The following is an 18968-nucleotide window of genomic DNA, read 5'->3' on the forward strand; positions in this document are numbered from 1 at the left end:
TAGAAAATGATTTCAATTTTATTTTCAAAAGACTAAACCCCACATTTTTAAAAATAAAATATCAAATGGTCAAAAAATATGAACTAACTCATCCAAACATTTCCAGATTTTCAAGAAATATTTCTTCACACATTTGGTAAAATCTTGAGCTGACATTATACAACAAATCCGAACTCAAATATACAGAACCCAAACATCTTTGTCTATATATAGATATGTTGTTCCTCAACAAATCCCAAACAAAAGAAAGTGAACTATTATAGTTTTGTGCAGACAAAGGAGAAAGGCTCCTCCCAAGAAGAAGATGAACCCAACATTGCTTAGCAAAATTTAAGAACAAAAGGAAATATATTATGTATTCCTTTTCCTACTTTTCTAGGCTTCCCACACATGGGACAACTGAAAATCAAAAGTAGTTACATACAAGCAAATCTACATCAAGGTTCCAGCTTCAAAGACACGACTCGAGACTGCCTGTTGCGTTTCGCTGCCTTGACAAATACAACCGAAAGACAAGACGGAGCCCACCAAGGTCGTCGTACCTTTTGCTCCCCTTTCAAGCAAGCCACTGATGCATGATTCGGAATCAGTTAAGATTTGCGATTTCGTATCAGAGAGGAAAATGCAAGAGCATGAAGAATCAAGAAGATGAAAAATGGTATTTTACAAGAGAAAGGAAAATGCAAGAGCACATAAAGAGAAGTAAGATAGCAGCAGAGCTCTGGAGAACACGAAACTGTACTTTTCACAGTCTGTGTTCTGCATTTGCACTGATGAACAGTTTCATTCTTGAAAAACATAATCAACTGTCTCCATCTCTAGGCTGAGTGGCACAAAGAGCATCACATTCAACTCCCTGACCAAGTGCCTGGCTATTATATCAACCATCAAGACAGTATCATGAAAGACTAAAACTCCACTTTCTGAATGCCGTCTTTGATTGTTTTCTCACTCATATGCCCTCACCCCACCGCCTGTTTTCCTATGGATATTTCTAAAATTATATGATACTAGGGATTGTACTATCCAATTTTATTTATTTCATTTATTTTTAAGTTATTGGTCCTGTTGCTAGTGGGCGAATATATATTTAACTTTTTCCCTTTTATGGATTTAATCTCCATAGATGCTGGGCTGGGTAAGAGGACATCATATGCTTTACGCTTCTATTTTCCCGTCTTTGAGATTTAAGAATAAATGAAAGAAGCTCATTGATTCAACCAAAACAGTAGAATAACCAAGTTGAAGCCTTCTAAACAAGCAAAACTACAATTCATGATGTCGATCAATGATCATCCCCTGTAAACAATGTAAACAAAAACCTTCATAAACTCACCTAGTTTCTCTCCAATTGTCCATCTAAGTAGAATGTCAGTGAAAAGGAACAATATACTCCAAATTGGTAAATGAATAAGTAAACTACATGAAAACAAATTCTTAATATGCATATTGGCATGATTATCCGTCATTGAGTAAAGTGTTATAACTTCATGAGCTGAGAGTTCAGCAGCAGCTGTACAGCATCATGTGCATAGTAACGTTGGCATAAGAAATCATGATCTTAACTCAAATAACCAGGAAACTTCAAGAGAACATTAATTTGAAACCAGCAACTGACTCCAGCTTAAAATGTATTAACATTAGATTTTATATCACAAGGGAGACCGACTGAATGGAAAAGGGGGAAGAGAGGGAGAAAGGAACCTTTTATTCGCCTCAGCTCCTTGCACAAGGTTATAAAGTCACCCCATTTCATATGGCACTTCCTTATGAACCGAAGGATCTGTTCGGTTGTGAACATTGACATCCCTTCCAAATACTCACCATTGACCCCATTTTCTTTGAAAACTTGGCGATAGCTACCAAGATTTATTTCTTCCAACCACAAGCCAACATCCTATGAAGAAAAGAGAAATCCAAGGGAGTTGATTAAAATTCTTTCCACAACAATTATTTCCTTTCTCTATCTTTTCTACTCCTTTTTGTCCTCCGAAATAACAAAGAGATGAAACCCATGCTTCCAACTTTATTTTCTTAGCAAAACAATTTGTTAAGCAATCTCATGTTCCAGGAGTCTTTCGCCCTTTTGGAGCTAACGACATTAGCTTTTTAAGTTTTGAATAGGTAAAAACATAGAGAAATTGAGAGCACAAACAACCAAGAACCTGGACTGGTTCACCCTTCTTGAGGCTGACGAAATTAGGCATGCTTACATTTTGGTGTTTAGGATCAGAAGTTGAGGCAAGAAGGATTATATTTGATCATATAGGTTATAAAGCATCAAAAGAAGTTACATGTAGGAACCAGCATGGAGGTAATTTGAAGATATTAGAAAAGAAAGAGTAGAAGACAGGACGAAGAGACACTACAGATCAAACTACAGAATACATAGGAACTATCATCCCACAGCAACTATTTTAGATGCCTAATATGATATAATGATCAGAAAGTACTGCGAAACAACATTATGACTTTGAACAGATAGCTGCAAGGTACTTCTATGACCAATAATGTTTCTCAACAATACAGCAGCTGCCACACTGCTAGCACAAAAAACCAACCATGTTATTTTCAAAGTCGTAAAGCATTAAAACAATGTATACACCCAACTACACCTATTACATCGATAAGCAAAGAAACTTCCCTTACACGGAAAGTCACTTCAAGAGTTCACTCGTGAAGCTTATATTTGTGAGAAATTATAGAGTATAATTGAACATAAATGAACTGAGCTACTTGTTCTATTAGTGGATAAAGTAGGTCAAACCACAACTCAAACATAAATGAATTCAGCTACTTGCTCTATTACCGGATAAAGTATATCAAACCACAATCTCATAATAAAATCAAGGAATGAGCTCCTCAGTCATTAGTCTATACTCTTTGTACCAATTCTTGCCTTGTTCAGTGCCAGTTTCTGATTGTAGATAAGACAATCCCCACCCGACCTAAAACATGTCATAGTTGGCCAAGTTTCTCACTGACCAGCATACAAGGACTTCATACACCAAGTAGCAAAAGAAGCCCACATAGTTAGTAAAAATTTCCTAACACTGATAAATACAAAGAGTTTGTTCGGGAAAGAAAAAGAAAATGCTTGAGGAAATAATTCTGGTTGTTGGGTTGTCACGGAAAATACCAGTAAACATAAAACATAAAAGAAAATATATAATAATTGGGAAGAACTCATTTTCCTCAAAAAAACGTGAGGACAAAGACAGAAAAGCTTCGTTGACCCTCTTTCCTTCTCTAATACATTCATCATCCCCTTCTTCTGGATTCCTTTCCTCCATGTTTTTCTTTGCAACCCAACAGAACTGTATTTCTTTGGTATAATGCAACTTTTCTTAGCAAAATCCTTGGACCAAACAAACTGCAAATCGCTTAACTTAAAAATATTACATCCTGTGAAAGAGGGGAACCGGGAAGACCACACTAGTTCCTGGCGAATATGATTGACCGACGGCTTTGCATTTAAAAGAAGGCATAAAGACACCAAGCAGCTCTATAATTGACATGAATCAAATGCTCAATTAGCTGAAGCATTCCACAATTCACTATCCAGAAAGGCCCAGTTCTCCACATTCAGCAAGAAACAGGAGCCAAAGGTACAAGTTCCAAAATATGTAAAATTTTATGCAGTACCAAATACACCTCACATGGACTAAACCCAACAACTCCACAAAGAAAACGAATTGGGGATTGTTTCAGACACGCCACTCCCCATCTAACTAACCAAACATCAAGAATTTGATCAATGGAAACAAGAAAAACCCAAATTAGAATTAAATCCAAAAGAATTACAGTAGTGAAGTACAAGATCCAAAAAAATAAGCATGAGATCAAAATAAGTTTAAAAAAAAACACAATTCAAAAAAAAAAAAACAAAGAAAAGAAAAGAGATTACCTCAACAGTCCATATAAAGAAATCAAGAGGCTCCGGTGGCCTCTCTTTGTCTTTGCTCATGTCGCAGAACCCAAATACTGAAGGCCCCTTTTGGAAGAAAAAAAATAAAAAGAACCTGAAATTCAACAACGGCGTGCAAATTCAGATCAAAAATAATAATACTAGTCTAGTAATAACTTTATCACATTGTTATTGCGCGCATAGTACAAAAATAACAGTTGATGCCAATAATTGCAAGAAAAGCAAAATCCAAACCTTTAAAATTATCGGGAATTAAGGGCTGCGATTCTCTACATTTGGTAATGAGTGGGTGTAGGCCTCTTACTCTGTGTGTGTGTGGGGAGGGTGGGGGAGAGAGAGAAAGAAGACATACAGAGAGAGAGAGTGTGTTCCCTTTATTATTATTGGTGGGGGGAGTGGGGTGGGGTTGGGGGGTGAGGGGGGTGGGGGGGTTAAGGTACTTTAACTTTTGGGAGTCTGGTTTGGCCTACTAAACTAAACTAAACTAAACTAAGTAGCTTTTGTTATTGTTGTTGTCAACTCAAATGAAATGCCACTTCCTTATCCCATTTGCTTTCTCCAAATTACCCTTCCCTTCTTCCCCAATTTCTTACCTTTTCTCTCTTTCCATTTTTACCCCGCTCCAAAGACAGTTAATAATAATATTGTAACGCTGCCTTTAGATGTAAGAATTTGAATTTTAGGGGGGAATTTTACATGACTTTATATGAAATGTATTTTAAGTTCGTCAATATACTATAAAATATAGTTAAAAATAAAAATTTAAAAATTTTATAGAGATAATTACACTGGTCTTTTTTGAGATTTTGTGGAATTATATTTATACCCCCTTTAATTTGAAAATTACATATAACACCCTTGAAATTTGTTTCTACCTAACAAATAAGTCTTTCAATTAGTTAAAATTCACTGAATTTACTGCTATTAACAAAAAAAATGAATGAGAATTGATATTTACACCCGATTGACTTATTGTTAAATTAAGTAAATTTTGACTAACGGAGGGACTTATTTGTTAGACGAAAGTAAATTTTAAGGGTATTAGATGTAATTTTTTAAACTGCACGAGTCTATATGTAGTTACACTAAATCTCAAGAGAGGGGGTGTAATCATCGCAATTTTATATATTTCGTGGTATGAATATATCCAAACAAATTCTATGAATTTGCTATTATTTTTAAAGTATTTATTTTTTGCTTTTGATAGAATAAAACAAATGGTGCAATATGTGCATGTGTTTTTTTAGGGGTTAAATGCAATTTAACCCCCTGTGATATGTGAAATGAGCAAATACTCCCCTATGAAAAAAAAATTTAGCAAATTGTCTCCCAGTGTTTCAAAAAATGAAGCAAATTACCCCCTATCTATGGTTTAGATAGGGGGTAATTTGCTTCTTTTTCCAAAACAGAGGGGGTAATTTGCTATTTTATTTTTTACAGGAATTTTTTTTACTAATTTCTCAAATCACAAGGTGCAATTGCATTTTTCCCTTTTCGTTTTTAGTGTTTTTGATACGTTGGGTTTTTGTATTTTGTATTAATATAAGATAAATTAAAACAAATTGAATTGAACTCTGTATTTTATAAAAATATTAGCAAACATTCAAAATGTTAATCTATCTTTTGGAAAATGAAATAAAAAAAAGAAACAAAGTCGATATGTTTTAATTTATTTTTATTTATCTTAAACTAATACAAAACACAAACTAAACACATTAAAAACACATATCCTTAATTATTTTTCTCTCTATGTATACTAAAAAACAAATAAAAACACCTTAAAAATAAAAATCAAGCAAAACCTTTTCTTCAAGGAAGACTCACTCAAATATTTTTGGGGAATTGGAGTCATTCATGCTATTCACCGTTTTATGTAAGTCTAGTTATAAAAATATGACTCGAAAAATAGCATAAAAAATTACCATAAAAGGCTAAACTAAAATGATTAAATTTCAAGGGGTCAAATTTCAAAGGGTCCAGTCAAAAGGTCCATTGCTATTTAATACCTATTGATGTGTATAAAAATAAGTTGGCTCAAAAAATTTAAAAAGAAGAAAGAATGAGAGGCCCGTAATATTCTAGGAGCCCAAAAAGGACCTGGCAAGCGCCTTCCAGAGAACAGATTGGCAAAGGGAGGATGCGCAGGATATCCCCATACTTGGACTATGATCAAATCCGAACAAAATATTCGGCCTAAAAGACCCACACACGTAGCAACCCACTCTCTCACATGGCACTTCATCAGGTTTAGTAAGAAGGGCATCACTGACGACTGGGACTCCTTGTAGATGAGGGAGGTCCCTCTAAAGCTCTGAACTCCTTGGCGGCTAGGATCCCTAGCGATTAGGAGTCCTCGCTGATGAAGGGTTCATCCAACTCGAATATAAGCATTCAACAGCAAGATTAACAAAAGATAAGAATAGATTATGGCTTATTCAAACGGCCCTTATCCATTTATCTCTGAAAATGAAGGAAACGTGTAGAGCCCTGTCGCAGGGGGACACTCCCCCTATAAATACAAGTTTACTTCTCCATATGGGGACACTCTCTAACATCTCTCACACCTTCCTAACATCTTTCTCACTCTCTGGACGACACCCTTTACGTTCCTCACACATCTATCACTCTATAAATATTTTCTAAGTACTCTACAAGCATGTTATTACGTGCTTCTATATTTTTCACCTACTTTATTCACTATATTTCAATTTCAATTATATTTATTTACTTTTGAATTTATTCAATCTCAAATTCAATACTAACTGCGTCAGAGTGTTAACGCCTTTTTTGTAGGTCCCCCATTCAGGATTTGCATTCGTTTCGCTCATGTTTTGAGTATAGTCCATATCAATTAGACCCGTGAGTTTTTTAAACGCATCATTAACGCCTTCTATGGGAACACAAATCTAAGACGTGAGAACAATGGTTAGAGCCCACACCTCCTCAAATGACTCCCTTGGAAAGATAGCCCCCCTCACGTTGGAGGACCTCCAACGGATGATTACTACCTCTGTTCAAGGTCTAACTTTAGCGGCTCCATCATTATCATTACTTAATTCTGATATTCCTACTAATTCAATTTTTAATGTGTAGGACGTCCCCCTAGAAAAGCAGGAGGGCATTCTTCTCAGAAAATAAGCCCTATCCCCAAGCAGGAATTCTCCTCAGAAAATCCCACCCCCAGATGGCCATCCTCCTCAAAAAATAAGCGTTGCCCCCAGGAAGGTATCCTCCTCAGAAAATCTTGCCCCTAGACAGGCATCCTCATTAGAAAATAAGTCCTGCCCCCACGCAGGCATTCTTCACAGAATAAGCCTTGCCCCTATGGATTTCAACGAGGAAGACATCCCTCTCATAAAAAGTCATGTCTTCCACACAAGCGCAAAGGCCCTCCTTCGTGGACCCCAACCCTCCTTCGGGCAGGCATTTAGGTCCTTTTTTAGGGGACTTGTAAGCCCTCCTCTATAGATCATCTAAGCCCTGCTTTCGACGGACACCTTATTCTTCCTCTAGCGAGGCTCCTAAGTCTTACTCCAAGGAGACCCCCCTCAAATAAGCCCTCCTCCAAGGAGGCACAATAATTTTGCTCCGTGCAAGACCTATTCGTAGTATATGTATGTCTTTGTTATTTAACATTCTCTTGCAGAAAAATAAAGCCCTACACCGCCGTAGAAGGCCCAAAAGGACCTGGCAAGCGATCCTGGAGGGCATTCCCTAAAGAACAGATTGGCAAAAGGGAGGAGGCCTAGGACATCCTACACATGGCAGTCCACTCTCCATACATGGTATCTCATCAGCCTAAAGGTCAGCAACTACCCTGAAACCACATCAGCCTTAACAAGGAGGACGTCCCAAACGGCTGGGACTCCTTGCAAATGGAGAGGTCTGTCTAAAGCCCTGGACTTCTTGGCGGCTAAGACTCCTTAGCAGTTAGGAGTCCTTGCTGATGCAGGATCCCCCCAACTCAGAGATAAGCATTCAACAACAAGATTAACAAAAGATAAGAATATATTATGACTTATCCAAACGGCCCTTATACATTTCTCCCCGCGAATAAAGGAAACGTGTAGAGCACCATCGCAGGTGGATACCCCCTTATAAATACAAGTTTACTCCTCCATGCGGGGACACTCTCTAACGTCTCTCACACCTTCCTGACACTTTTCTCACTCTCTTGACAACACCCTTCACGTCCCTCACAAATCTCTCACGCTCTAAACATTTTCTAAGTACTCTACAAGTACGTTATTACGTGTTCTTATACTTTTCACCAACTATATACATCATATTTTGATTTTAATTACATTTATTTGCTTTTTGACTTTATTCAATTTTAAATTCAATACTAACTTGGGCGTCAGAGTGCTAACGCTTTTTTTGCATGTTTCGCTTCAGAATTTGCATTCGCTTCAACCCAAGCTTTGAAGATAGTCCATATCAATTGCATCCCGTGCTCTTTTTTAATGTATCACCTATCTTTAAATTTTCAACTTTTGACTGTCATATGATAATTTACTTCTATTTTAGCCTTTTTTTTTTTTTTGAGTGAAGTTCTTATTTAGTTCTAGACACATATAAATCGACACTTTGAATTTTTTTCCTAGAAAAAAGAAAAAAGAAAAGAAAAGAAAAGGAAAAAGTGATTGGTCAAAAATATGAATCTTGGTTGGATAATGGCTCCATGGAAGCACACAACAATATGCAAACAAAAAGCATCAAACTATCACTGGCACAATTTATTGAGCCAATAAGTCAGAAGCAAAATGCAGAATAAAGTAATATATGCGTGGGAGCTACCTTTAGAATCTCCATTGATCATTAGTTATGCCACGCCGAGATAAGGACGCCCTGTTCTCAGTGTGGGGTGATTGTGATACTTCATTCCACATAAATTATATACTGATCAAATAAACACTCATAAATTTTGATAAAAAAATTCAAGTGAATTCATTGATATTATTCTTCAACGAGTTGTTCATAATTGAATTTGATGCAATTTTCATGTCTCGCGGGCTGTAGGGTGTCATGAAAGCATGCACTGATACTGGTATAATTGATTGAGGTAATAAGTTAGGAGCCAAAATTTCTGAAAACTTAATACATATGGCTTTTCCAGCAGCCAAGAATTCAAACAACGAATCCTCAACTCATTCTGGTCCTAAATTCAGTTTCAGCTTACGGTTAGCAGACAGCTCATTTAAGACTTTAGTGGTTGAAAGCTACATCAGTCATAACAAAAATCCTCAGCCATGTTATTGTTGTCTGAGTGTCCCTGTCCAACACTTCCACTCCTACCACTTTGCTTGTGGCTTGTGGACATAAAAGTATCAACACTTTTTTTTTTCTTTTGATAAGATTTGGAAGCCAGATCAAGCTCAACTGGATTTATTACAAACACTTTATAACATCTTATAACGTCTCGTCTAAACACCTTCTTAAACTCATTCAAGCTTAACCCGGTTCAAAATAAAACCAAGCTACAGACAAATATCCAAACAAACTTAAATAAGAACACGTTCCCTCGACTCAACTCGTTTACCTTTAGATACAACATGAGAGAATCATCCCCCAAACCCTGCATTTCCACTCTTCGCTTCTCCTGTGGAAAACTCTCAGTCCTTTCACAGAACAAGAGACTTGTGACATAAGACCATTTAGCTGACATTACCTTTCTCCTCATAGTTTGAAAAGGGCATCAATCATGCCCAGTTGTAAACAGAATCCTTCCACATATCACCCCCCAGATAAATGCATAAACATTACATCATAAATCCGATGATACAGAAATTAATTGATTCTATGGAAAAACAAAAGACCTCAATCAATCAAAAACACTAAAACACAACATAGTGGATCTTACAGCCAAATAATAGCACGACCTATGGGAGAGAAATCGTTAAACCTTTGAACCAAATCATACACAAACTGCTTTCTTTAAGATAACTGAATTTGCAATAATGACTTGCATATGTAAAGCTTCAAGGAAGCCTAGCTAGTGTTCTCGCAAAATCCCAGCTAAGTTCAATCATGAACAAATTGCGGCTATTGGTGGCCGTGCTTCCTGGAGAGGCCATTGCATGAAATAGAGATATCGCAAGCATATCTTACTTTATGGGGAAAGGTGAAGAAGTTTCTCAGAAATTGCCGTTGGAATAATCATTGGTCGGTTCAAGAGCTTCAGCAGGTCCTTTGCTAGTTTTGCTGATGATTCCCTTACCAAAATACTCAGCAATCACAGAAAAGCCATCTTTTGAAGTTTTGACTTGTTGGAAGAAGAGATCTTGGTCTTTAGAATTCTGCTCTAAGTTTCTCTTCATTTCTAGAACAGCTCTGTACTCGGGAGCACACTCGGGACATTCTTTCTCATTGTCACCGAGACAGCGTTGATGGAATGAATGCATGCACATAAAATGGACAGCAGGAAGGTCAAGAGTGAAAGTGCAAGCTGTGCACTTGCTGAGCTGGAAAATCCTGGCATTTGTTCTAAGATCCTGGATTTCTTTTCTCATTGCTGCTGTTTCCTCCTGCATAAAGAAAAATGAACCATAAGCACACGTCTTTCCACCCAGTACAGATGAAAGAAGCAGCACCGAATTCAAGGACCTTCCAAGAAAACTAAAGAAAATGATGAGCATAAGTGCACACGCATGCACATATACACAAAGAAAACGGGACAGATGGTATAAGAGTGTTCTAGTATCTGCTGACTGACCACTTGGTACCATACAGATCTTCCCATCATAGGTGTCAAGGACCAAATGAATGAACATATACTCCCTCCAGTAGTAAGAATCCATTGTCTTTCCTTTTCTCGATGTACATACATGTTGCATATTGTTTTCTAAATTTCCTTTTCATTTGTTTCTTCAAAGGGGTGCAACATTAGTAAAAAATATCTTGATATTGATGGTCAAAAGACTCAAAGAGATACCCGATCCAAGTCAAACTTGGATATTCCAAAGAAAGGAGGAACAAGAGCCTATCAATTAGCTATAACACACAAGCTGTTCATAATACTTTAGTAATCTACAACAGATGAACAGGCTGGCAGATAGAGGTGTCACAAACAGAAGGTGAAGGGGAGAAGAATTGGGAAACCATAGTCCCCGGGGAAAGACTTATGGCAGGCAAACCTATACAGTGGTGAAAAAGTTAAAAAAATGATGTCACTGGGATTTTGACCATCTTTTAAGGTGTAAACACCCATAAATCATACACATCATTTGTAATCCAGCTTAGATTTACTTGTCAGTTGAATGACATAAACACTAAGTGCAATCTAGATCACGATTCACACAGAGTTTGTAACTCATTACTGAGAATCTAAACTTCAAGGAACATAATGTATTCTATTGGCAGACATGTCCTGAAGATCTTGGTTCCGGAAAATCTGCAGTTTGGAGCAAGAAGAAAGAGAAGAAAAAGAGAATACTGATAACAAGTACTGAAACAGAACAGTCATAATTTTATTAAACTGCCGGTAACGCTTGAAGACTTTTAAGAAAAAATGAAGTATCTAATCTAGAACCTAAGACCCAAAAATAATAAAGAGGATTAAAAGAAAATTTTTAGCTGAAAACCCAGGTGAACTCAGAGGTAGCAATAATCCTCTGCAATAAGGTCGGTGTATGTTTAGACAGAGGATTAATTTTAAAATAAGTTACTGCACTATCAACAAAGTCCAGTTCTTTGCTTATTGCCGAGTTCTTGTCATCTTGGACCAAACTCTAGCTCACAAGGACTTGTCCAAAACTTGATGATGTCTAGAGATCATAGAATCTAAGGGGAGTTCTCATCTATCTTGGTTAAATTAGGGGAAAGATGATGTCCGTCAAAACCACATTTAGTAAGATCAGTTATTAAGGAAACAAAGAAACCTTAATTTTAAATGCTAAAAATATTAAATATTAAATGATTCTTCACTCTGATTGCTTCTTAAGATTCTAGATAACGTGGTCATTCAACATTGATACAACATTGTATCAAAGTCGGGTCAAACAAGGGGTCCGAAACTCAAATCTCAATGCAGCCAATTCACAATGAAGAGTTTCATGTGCTAGGCTTCACAAAGATTTACTGTCATCACATGAGATGATGTGTTAAAGATATAAAATTTCAAATAGGTCTTCTTTATTTAAAATTTTAGATGAGGTAGTCATTAACCATTTATTTTTTCTGAAACCAAGTTTACTCCGGAAGGAGATGATTAAAGTGACAATTAAGATATATTAAGACTACGTGCAATAACCTGATACTTTTCGATGGCTATTCGATCCTCCTCAATCAGCTTTGACTCCTGTTCCAGCTTCTGAGCTATGTAATCTTTAATAACAGAAAGCGTAAGGCATGGATTTCTTGACAAGGTTTGAACAACTATAATTGGAGGCAAGATATCATCTCTCTCTACATAAGTCAAAACTTCTTTAACCTCTTTGGAGCAATCTTCTCCCAGTTCACCAAAATACTTTAATACATCAGCCCAAAGAGAAGGGTCACCACCCTTACCCGAATCCCCTAGTCTCTTGCAGCATGCAATTAAACCTTCATGATCATGTGCCTGCATATAACAGGCAATCACCTCCTTATATAGTTTCAACTTCTCATACAGAAACAAGAGACCTGCTTTAAAAGAGTTCATTTCACACAAAATAATGGCAAGATCAACATCATACAGTGGCTGCTCCTGATCAGACGGCCATGCCCTTTTGAGCAAGAGCAGCCCCTTTTGATGTCTCTCCTGGCGATCTTTCTCCTCATTCACGCCATCAGAATTCATTCTTCCATTAGATTTTGCTCTTGACATTGCACCAGAACGTGATCCTCTATCTGCTCTAAGGCTACCATTTTTGTTGTTGCCAGTTTGGGAAAGGGATGGAAAGTCCAAGTCATGGGACAAGTATAACTCCAATAGGGTGTTATGAATTTCAACTTGAGCAGGTGAGTCCTTCACTTTGTTGGTATATTTCTCGAGAAACTCCATAAGTGACTGTGGATGATGCACGAAAATATTGAGAAAATCAACTGGAGATGGCAACATGGATAAAAAGGTTCCACTTGAGGATCCCCTTTTGGCCGGTTCTCCTTCTTCAGTACAAAGCCTCATCAGTATTTGAATTGTTTCCTTTGGCTTGTGCTCCAAGAGAATTTTCCCATACTCTTTAACAGTCACCCCGGCTTGACTTGGCTCAAGACTATTTATGTACTGCAATGCTTCATCATATCTATCCAAGTCCTCAAGCAAAATCTTCAAGTACCATTCATGTCTCCCGGACTTCTTGGCTACATACATCGCATGCTCATGGTAATTGGCAGCTCGACATACCCTTATAGCAGTTTCCACATCAAATTTGTGTTCCCCCATCCCATCCTCACTTTTAATGAATAAATTCAGCTTCTCAACATCTTTCAGTTTGGTATAACAGTTAAGTAAAAGAGTGGTGTGATCTTTGGATGCAAGCCCCTTCTCGTGTAACTTCTCCAAGTAATTTGTTAGGTTGTAAATTCTCTGTGCATCCAAAAACTTTTGTATGACATACGAAGGTTCTAGATGGCCAATAGTATGGATGTACTGAGCCATTGCTTCATCATAGTTTTGTTTGCTATACAAATGATCACCGTATTTCCTTAGCACTTCAGCTGTTGCTACGGCATCAGCTTGCTGACTCTGGACAAGATTAATAGCTACTGTGTATAGGTTTTTCTTAAAAAGCATATCTAACTTGCTCTCCATATCCTTTTCCACAATAAAAAGAGCAGATTTGTCTGTCATTATTAGTACTATGTTACCCCATTCACAGAGCATGTGAGAAACTTCTTGAACTGCTATGCTATGCGCTATTAGACGGTTCTTTAGATCATAAATGTTGAAAGTATTCTTGCCAGTTCTTTGATCGGCAATAACACACAAAAGATAACCGCGAAACCAGCCAAGAAACTTTTTCTCTCCCTCAAAGGCCCAACAAGGTCCTCGACCATCAACTTCATAAAAATAGACAGCTTCATGCCGACCAATTATCAGCTCCTGATTCCAAGACAAAGACCAAGCATTTTTTCAATGGTAACTTTGAAACAAGCGTGAAGTAAGGTCATGTAAAATACAAAAAGAATAACACAAAAAATAAAGAAAGCAGCCTACCGAGCGGTCGCTCATGGCCACACTAGCAGTTTCCGAACCAATCTCATCAAGTATCTTCCCTGTAGGTGTTTGAGTCTGCAAATTAAACAAACTAACTGAACTTGGAGTTACGGCAAAGAGTTGAAACGCTTGACCATCAACTTGGAACCCAAGACCCGTAACAGCTGAATGAGTTTTGCCAGATTTAGCACTGTCAACCTCAAGCTTGAACCTCTTAATTCGCTCACGGGCAATGTCACCTTGAATGCAATAAATACATCCGTTGTCCAGCCCAAGGGCAATAAATATAATTGGTGGAGCTTCCTCAAAAACTGAAAAAGATGTAATCTGTAGAACAGCCATTTCAGGTATCTTATTTTGCAAAAGTAGCCCGAAATTGATGCAACCAATTGAAACAAGAACTGCCATCACTTCATGTCAACTTGGAACATGTGCACATGCAATTACAAGTTTAATGATAAAGCTACAGTAAACTCTACCTTTGCTTCAGGAAATTGGTTTGTAAATATCCGCAAAATCTGAACACACTCTGGTCTTGATGCACTCGAACCCTCTTCTTGCCTTTTATCGAGGTCATAAACCTTAAGAAATACAGCCGCTTGCTGCGGTGGCATTTGCTCATCCTCTCCTACAGTCACTAAGCAGTTCCGTTGCTGGTTCATAAGTGCAGAACAAAATTTTGCATAAGATTTTGAGCACCACAAATCAATGAAACCAAAACACAAATAAATGTCACAACTTTGATCGAATCCGCTCCAGTAGCCAGAGTTAATCGAAAATTAAAGCAGTGTTAGTTTAATGTAAAGGAAATAATGGTTTAGTTACTGTACAAAGCAGCATGATCAGTTGATCATTATGAGACGAACAACTGAATAGGATTAAAGATGAAAGCTTAAAAGAGCTGCCCATATACTATATTTCATTAGCCCAGAGTTAACCAAAAAATCCAGCAGCACTAGTATTGTCCCCCAAAAATCAAGCAAAACCCAAAAGTTCTAAGTTGGAGCCGATAAACCCCACGATTAAATTGGACATAATCAGACGAATAAATATACATACATATAAAATTGCAAATAATTATACCTTGAGTTGCTGCAGGAAGAGCACCGAGGAAGAGTGAGCAGGGAAGGAGTACTGAAGCTGGAGGCCACGATCGAGCAGCGAAACGGTACCGTCCTGTAAACCCAGCACGATCCTGCCTCTGCCGCTAGAACAGCATTGGATTTCGCCCTCTATCTCATCCGGAAATTTGGTCTTTTTCTCCTCGAAAAAGTCGAATTTCCTCCACTGATACATTATTTCTGATAATATATCTTAATATACCCTAGCAATTATCAAATTCCAAGAGTCGACTTATCATGTACATATGTATGTCGATCTATCATCGGAGATAGACGGTGAAGGTGGAGACAGCGGTGGTGGTGGTGGCAACTGAAGAGCGGAGACCAAGGGTGGGGTTGCGCCGGTCAGGAGAGAACATGGCGTGGGCTCATCAGACTTCTTCTTTATTTGAGTACGAAATTACAATTTAGTCCCTAAAGTATTATCCTTTTGCAACTTTCTCACCAAAAAAAATAAATGACAAAATGCATAAAACTCTCTATATTTTAAAAAGTCTACAAAAAAGATTCTCCTATTATGAGAATAGGCTAAAACGCCCCCTGTATTATGTAAAATTTAGCAACAAACACACTTTTTGTTAGTCATTAACCGAAGGTGCATTACACGTGCTTTTTGTGTATTTTTTAACTGTTTTTTACCTTTTTTCTAGGTACTTTTTTACTAAAATGTTCTTCTTTTATTTTTGTTTTATTTTTATATTTTTTTATAATTTAAATTCAAATATTAAATTATATTTAATCTATTTAATATTAAAAAATAAAATAAACTTAGATTTAAATTCAAATAATTTTATAATTGTGAATTATTAAAATCTAAAATTATTTTTAATTAATTAAAATATATTTAATTATAACTATTATTATTATAATTATTTTTAATTAGCTAAAATATTTAATTATTATAATTATTTAAAATATTCTTAATTAACTAAAATATATTTTTATAAATATAATTTAAAAAAAAAAGGAAAAACAACAGGATTTCGCCCCTTTTTTGACAGAAACTTATTTCTAAGTTTTTGGCGCCGTTCAGACGAGTTTTCAACGGCCAATGGTACCATTAAAATCCTCTCTTCAAGACGAACATTTTCATACCTTTCATTTGAGTTTTCGCCAATAAGAGAGACTGGGCTCGAGTCACGACCGCCGAACATGTTTGCGATCGATTCGTCTCCTTCCGGTTGAATCTCGATCTCAAACCACTACCATCAGACTTGTCTCTTCAAGACGATTCTAACACCGGCCTCACTCAATTTGGTAAAAAATTTTCAAAGATACGATTAAAATTGCGCCGCCTCGACGAGATGGTGTTAGGGTTGGGGGGGGGGGGGCAACAGGGTAAGGGGGTGGGGTGAGGAGTTAGTTTTTTTTTAATATATAATAATAATATATTTTTAAAATTTTAAATTATTTATATATAATATAAGTTAAATAATTTGTTGAATCCAGACCTTTTATTTTTTTTAAATCTAATGGTTGAGATTAATTGATTAGAAGTAACGATCAATATTTGATCAAAAAAGATCCAATGGTTATTTATATAAAAATAATATATATTAAGTGAGGGTATAATGGTCATTTTTTAAAAAATTAACACCGTTAGTTGGATTTAACGGAGAGGGGGTGATTGAGTTGAGTTTTACAAAATACAAAGAAACTTTTAACATATTATCATAACAGAAGGGTTTTTTTTGCAGACCTGATTTTATGCATTTTGTCCAAAAATAAAACTCATAATTCTATAACATGGTGGCTTTCTATGATATATGGACACAGACAGATTGCAGATACGACATAGACACGGGGACACGAAAAATTTGAAAAAATTAGGACGACACGGCATTGACACAACTATATATAATATATATTTTTATTATATATATCCTCAATTTCTCATAAAATTAAAATATCCAATATAATATTAAGATAAAATATAAAATAAGCATATTTTACATCTACATTTTTAATTAAATGCGACTTAAAAAATATACATAATCAGTTTATTTTTAAAAGAAGACAATGAAAAATTTCTAATAATTTAAATTAGTTAAATTGTCTTGAATATCTCGTATTTGTAGTAATTTCATCCTAATACTTTTTGTTTAAGACGAATGAATTGATTCCTGTTCTTTTTATTAAGCCAAAAATTCTTTTTTTTAAAAGATAACCAAAAAAATTTTAAAATTATAAAAAAATTCAAAACATGTCGAACACGCCAACAGCCGTGTCTATGGCTTGTCCGATGCCGTATTCCTATTTTTTTTTAAAAATTTTGGACACTTTGTTGCCATGTTCGACACGTGCCCGAGCTATGTCCGACACTGCATCGAGTATTTTTTGAAATATCCATGCATTATAGGTGTCCATTCGGTACAATTAGAGGTAATAATTAAATCCGGACTTGGCAGGATCCAATCCTAATGGGGCGCATCTGGGTCTAAAAAATTAAAAGCGGGGTGAATAATGGGTCCTAAGAACTAGGACTTGGCCGGGTCTGGGGGGGTCCCAGGTTCTTAAGGACCCATCCAAAACCCGCCCTAGTATATTTATTTAATATGTATATATATATATTATTTTACTTTATTTTGATAGCATATATGCTAATAAAATATTATATCATTTTATTTATCTATAGTTAGGTATTTGTTTAATAATTAATAAAATAAAAAATTATCCACAATACATAAAAAAGAAGATGAAGAACTTTTTAGTAATGTATAATTGTTATAAATTGTTTGGATTGTTTTGTTATGAATAATTTTATTTGTACTTGATAATTTATTTTTTAAACTTGAATATTTGAGTCAGGTCATGAACAATTTTATTTGCAATTGATATGTTAAATTTTATCTATTTATAAATATATATTTATAAAACAAATAAAAAATAAAAATAATCGAATCTACCTAATTAGACCCCCAGTGGCGGTTTTGTACCAGGGCAGAGCGGGTCCTTCCTGGAGTTGGCGGGCTGGTCTCTGGTCCACCCAAACCCACCCCGTTGCCAATCCTAGGGACAATCCAATCACAATAAATTTTTAAATTAAAATTCAATTAACCAAAACATTGTACAATTCCGGATCAAATTAATGGCTTCAGTTTAATAATTGAATCTTTTATGATATTCTGATAAATTGAATTTATTTTAAAAATTAAAGATCAAAATTTATGCTTTTTATTTTTGGTAAATAAAAATCAATAGTAAAAAGTAAGTCATAGATATGAAAATATGCTGATAAAAAATAAATTTATAAACTATATGAGGATAACAATTAGATTTCAGGTTTCATTCGATTAATAAAAATAAAAAAAATGGATATAAAAATTATTTTTATTTATCAAAATAAAAAAATGGATATAAAAAAAAATAAATCTACAAGAAAATAGCTCAAGTCTGGAAAAATGAAGAAATTTTGCAGCAACACATTCAGGATAATTCTTGACCATGGGCTATCAGAGATCCAGTTTCTACAAAAACGCACTTCATTTTTATTCCTGACCACAGGTTATCAGACATGCGGTAGAAAAAATTGAAGAGTTCCTAATTTGAGAGTTGATAAGAAATAAAGGTGTTGTTGACCCACTTTATTTTCTTGCAATTATTTTGAAGAATTTGGTAGGAATAGGATTATAAAAGGGGCAAAAAAAAAAATGATGGTATGTGTATTCTTTTTCTCTCCTACCATAATTAGGAATTAGTGTAAAAAGGAGAAGGAAGGACGGCTTTTGCTGGAGACAAATTCTGAAAATCGGGCTCAAGGACGAAGAGAAGACAATGAGACGAG

At 35.9% G+C, this 18968-nt stretch overlaps 2 protein-coding genes across 3 annotated transcripts; both read right to left on the reverse strand.

The window, feature by feature from the left end:
- Positions 1-231: 231 nt before the first annotated feature.
- LOC105178778 (Sterile alpha motif (SAM) domain-containing protein) lies at positions 232-4299 on the reverse strand. Of its 2 annotated transcripts, XM_011102328.3 has the most exons (4): positions 4163-4299; positions 3908-4022; positions 1705-1897; positions 232-568 (listed from the first exon to the last, which is right to left on the reverse strand). In XM_011102328.3, the coding sequence occupies exons 2-4, from the start codon at positions 3965-3967 to the stop codon at positions 438-440; spliced, it is 384 nt and encodes a 127-aa protein (XP_011100630.1). In that variant the 5' UTR covers positions 3968-4022; positions 4163-4299; the 3' UTR covers positions 232-437. The 2 variants fall into 2 exon arrangements, with proteins under 2 accessions (XP_011100630.1, XP_011100629.1); XM_011102327.3 differs by lacking the exon at positions 4163-4299 and having other exon boundaries at positions 3908-4068.
- Positions 4300-9723: 5424 nt separating this feature from the next.
- Positions 9724-15550, reverse strand: VPS11 (vacuolar protein sorting 11). The gene is made up of 5 exons (XM_011102326.3): positions 15147-15550; positions 14543-14716; positions 14064-14390; positions 12177-13949; positions 9724-10452 (listed from the first exon to the last, which is right to left on the reverse strand). The coding sequence occupies exons 1-5, from the start codon at positions 15357-15359 to the stop codon at positions 10063-10065; spliced, it is 2877 nt and encodes a 958-aa protein (XP_011100628.1). The 5' UTR covers positions 15360-15550; the 3' UTR covers positions 9724-10062.
- Positions 15551-18968: the final 3418 nt, after the last annotated feature.

Source organism: Sesamum indicum, linkage group LG12 (assembly GCF_026168435.1).
Source record: "Sesamum indicum cultivar Baizhima isolate 11 linkage group LG12, ASM2616843v1, whole genome shotgun sequence".
NCBI lineage: Eukaryota > Viridiplantae > Streptophyta > Magnoliopsida > Lamiales > Pedaliaceae > Sesamum > Sesamum indicum.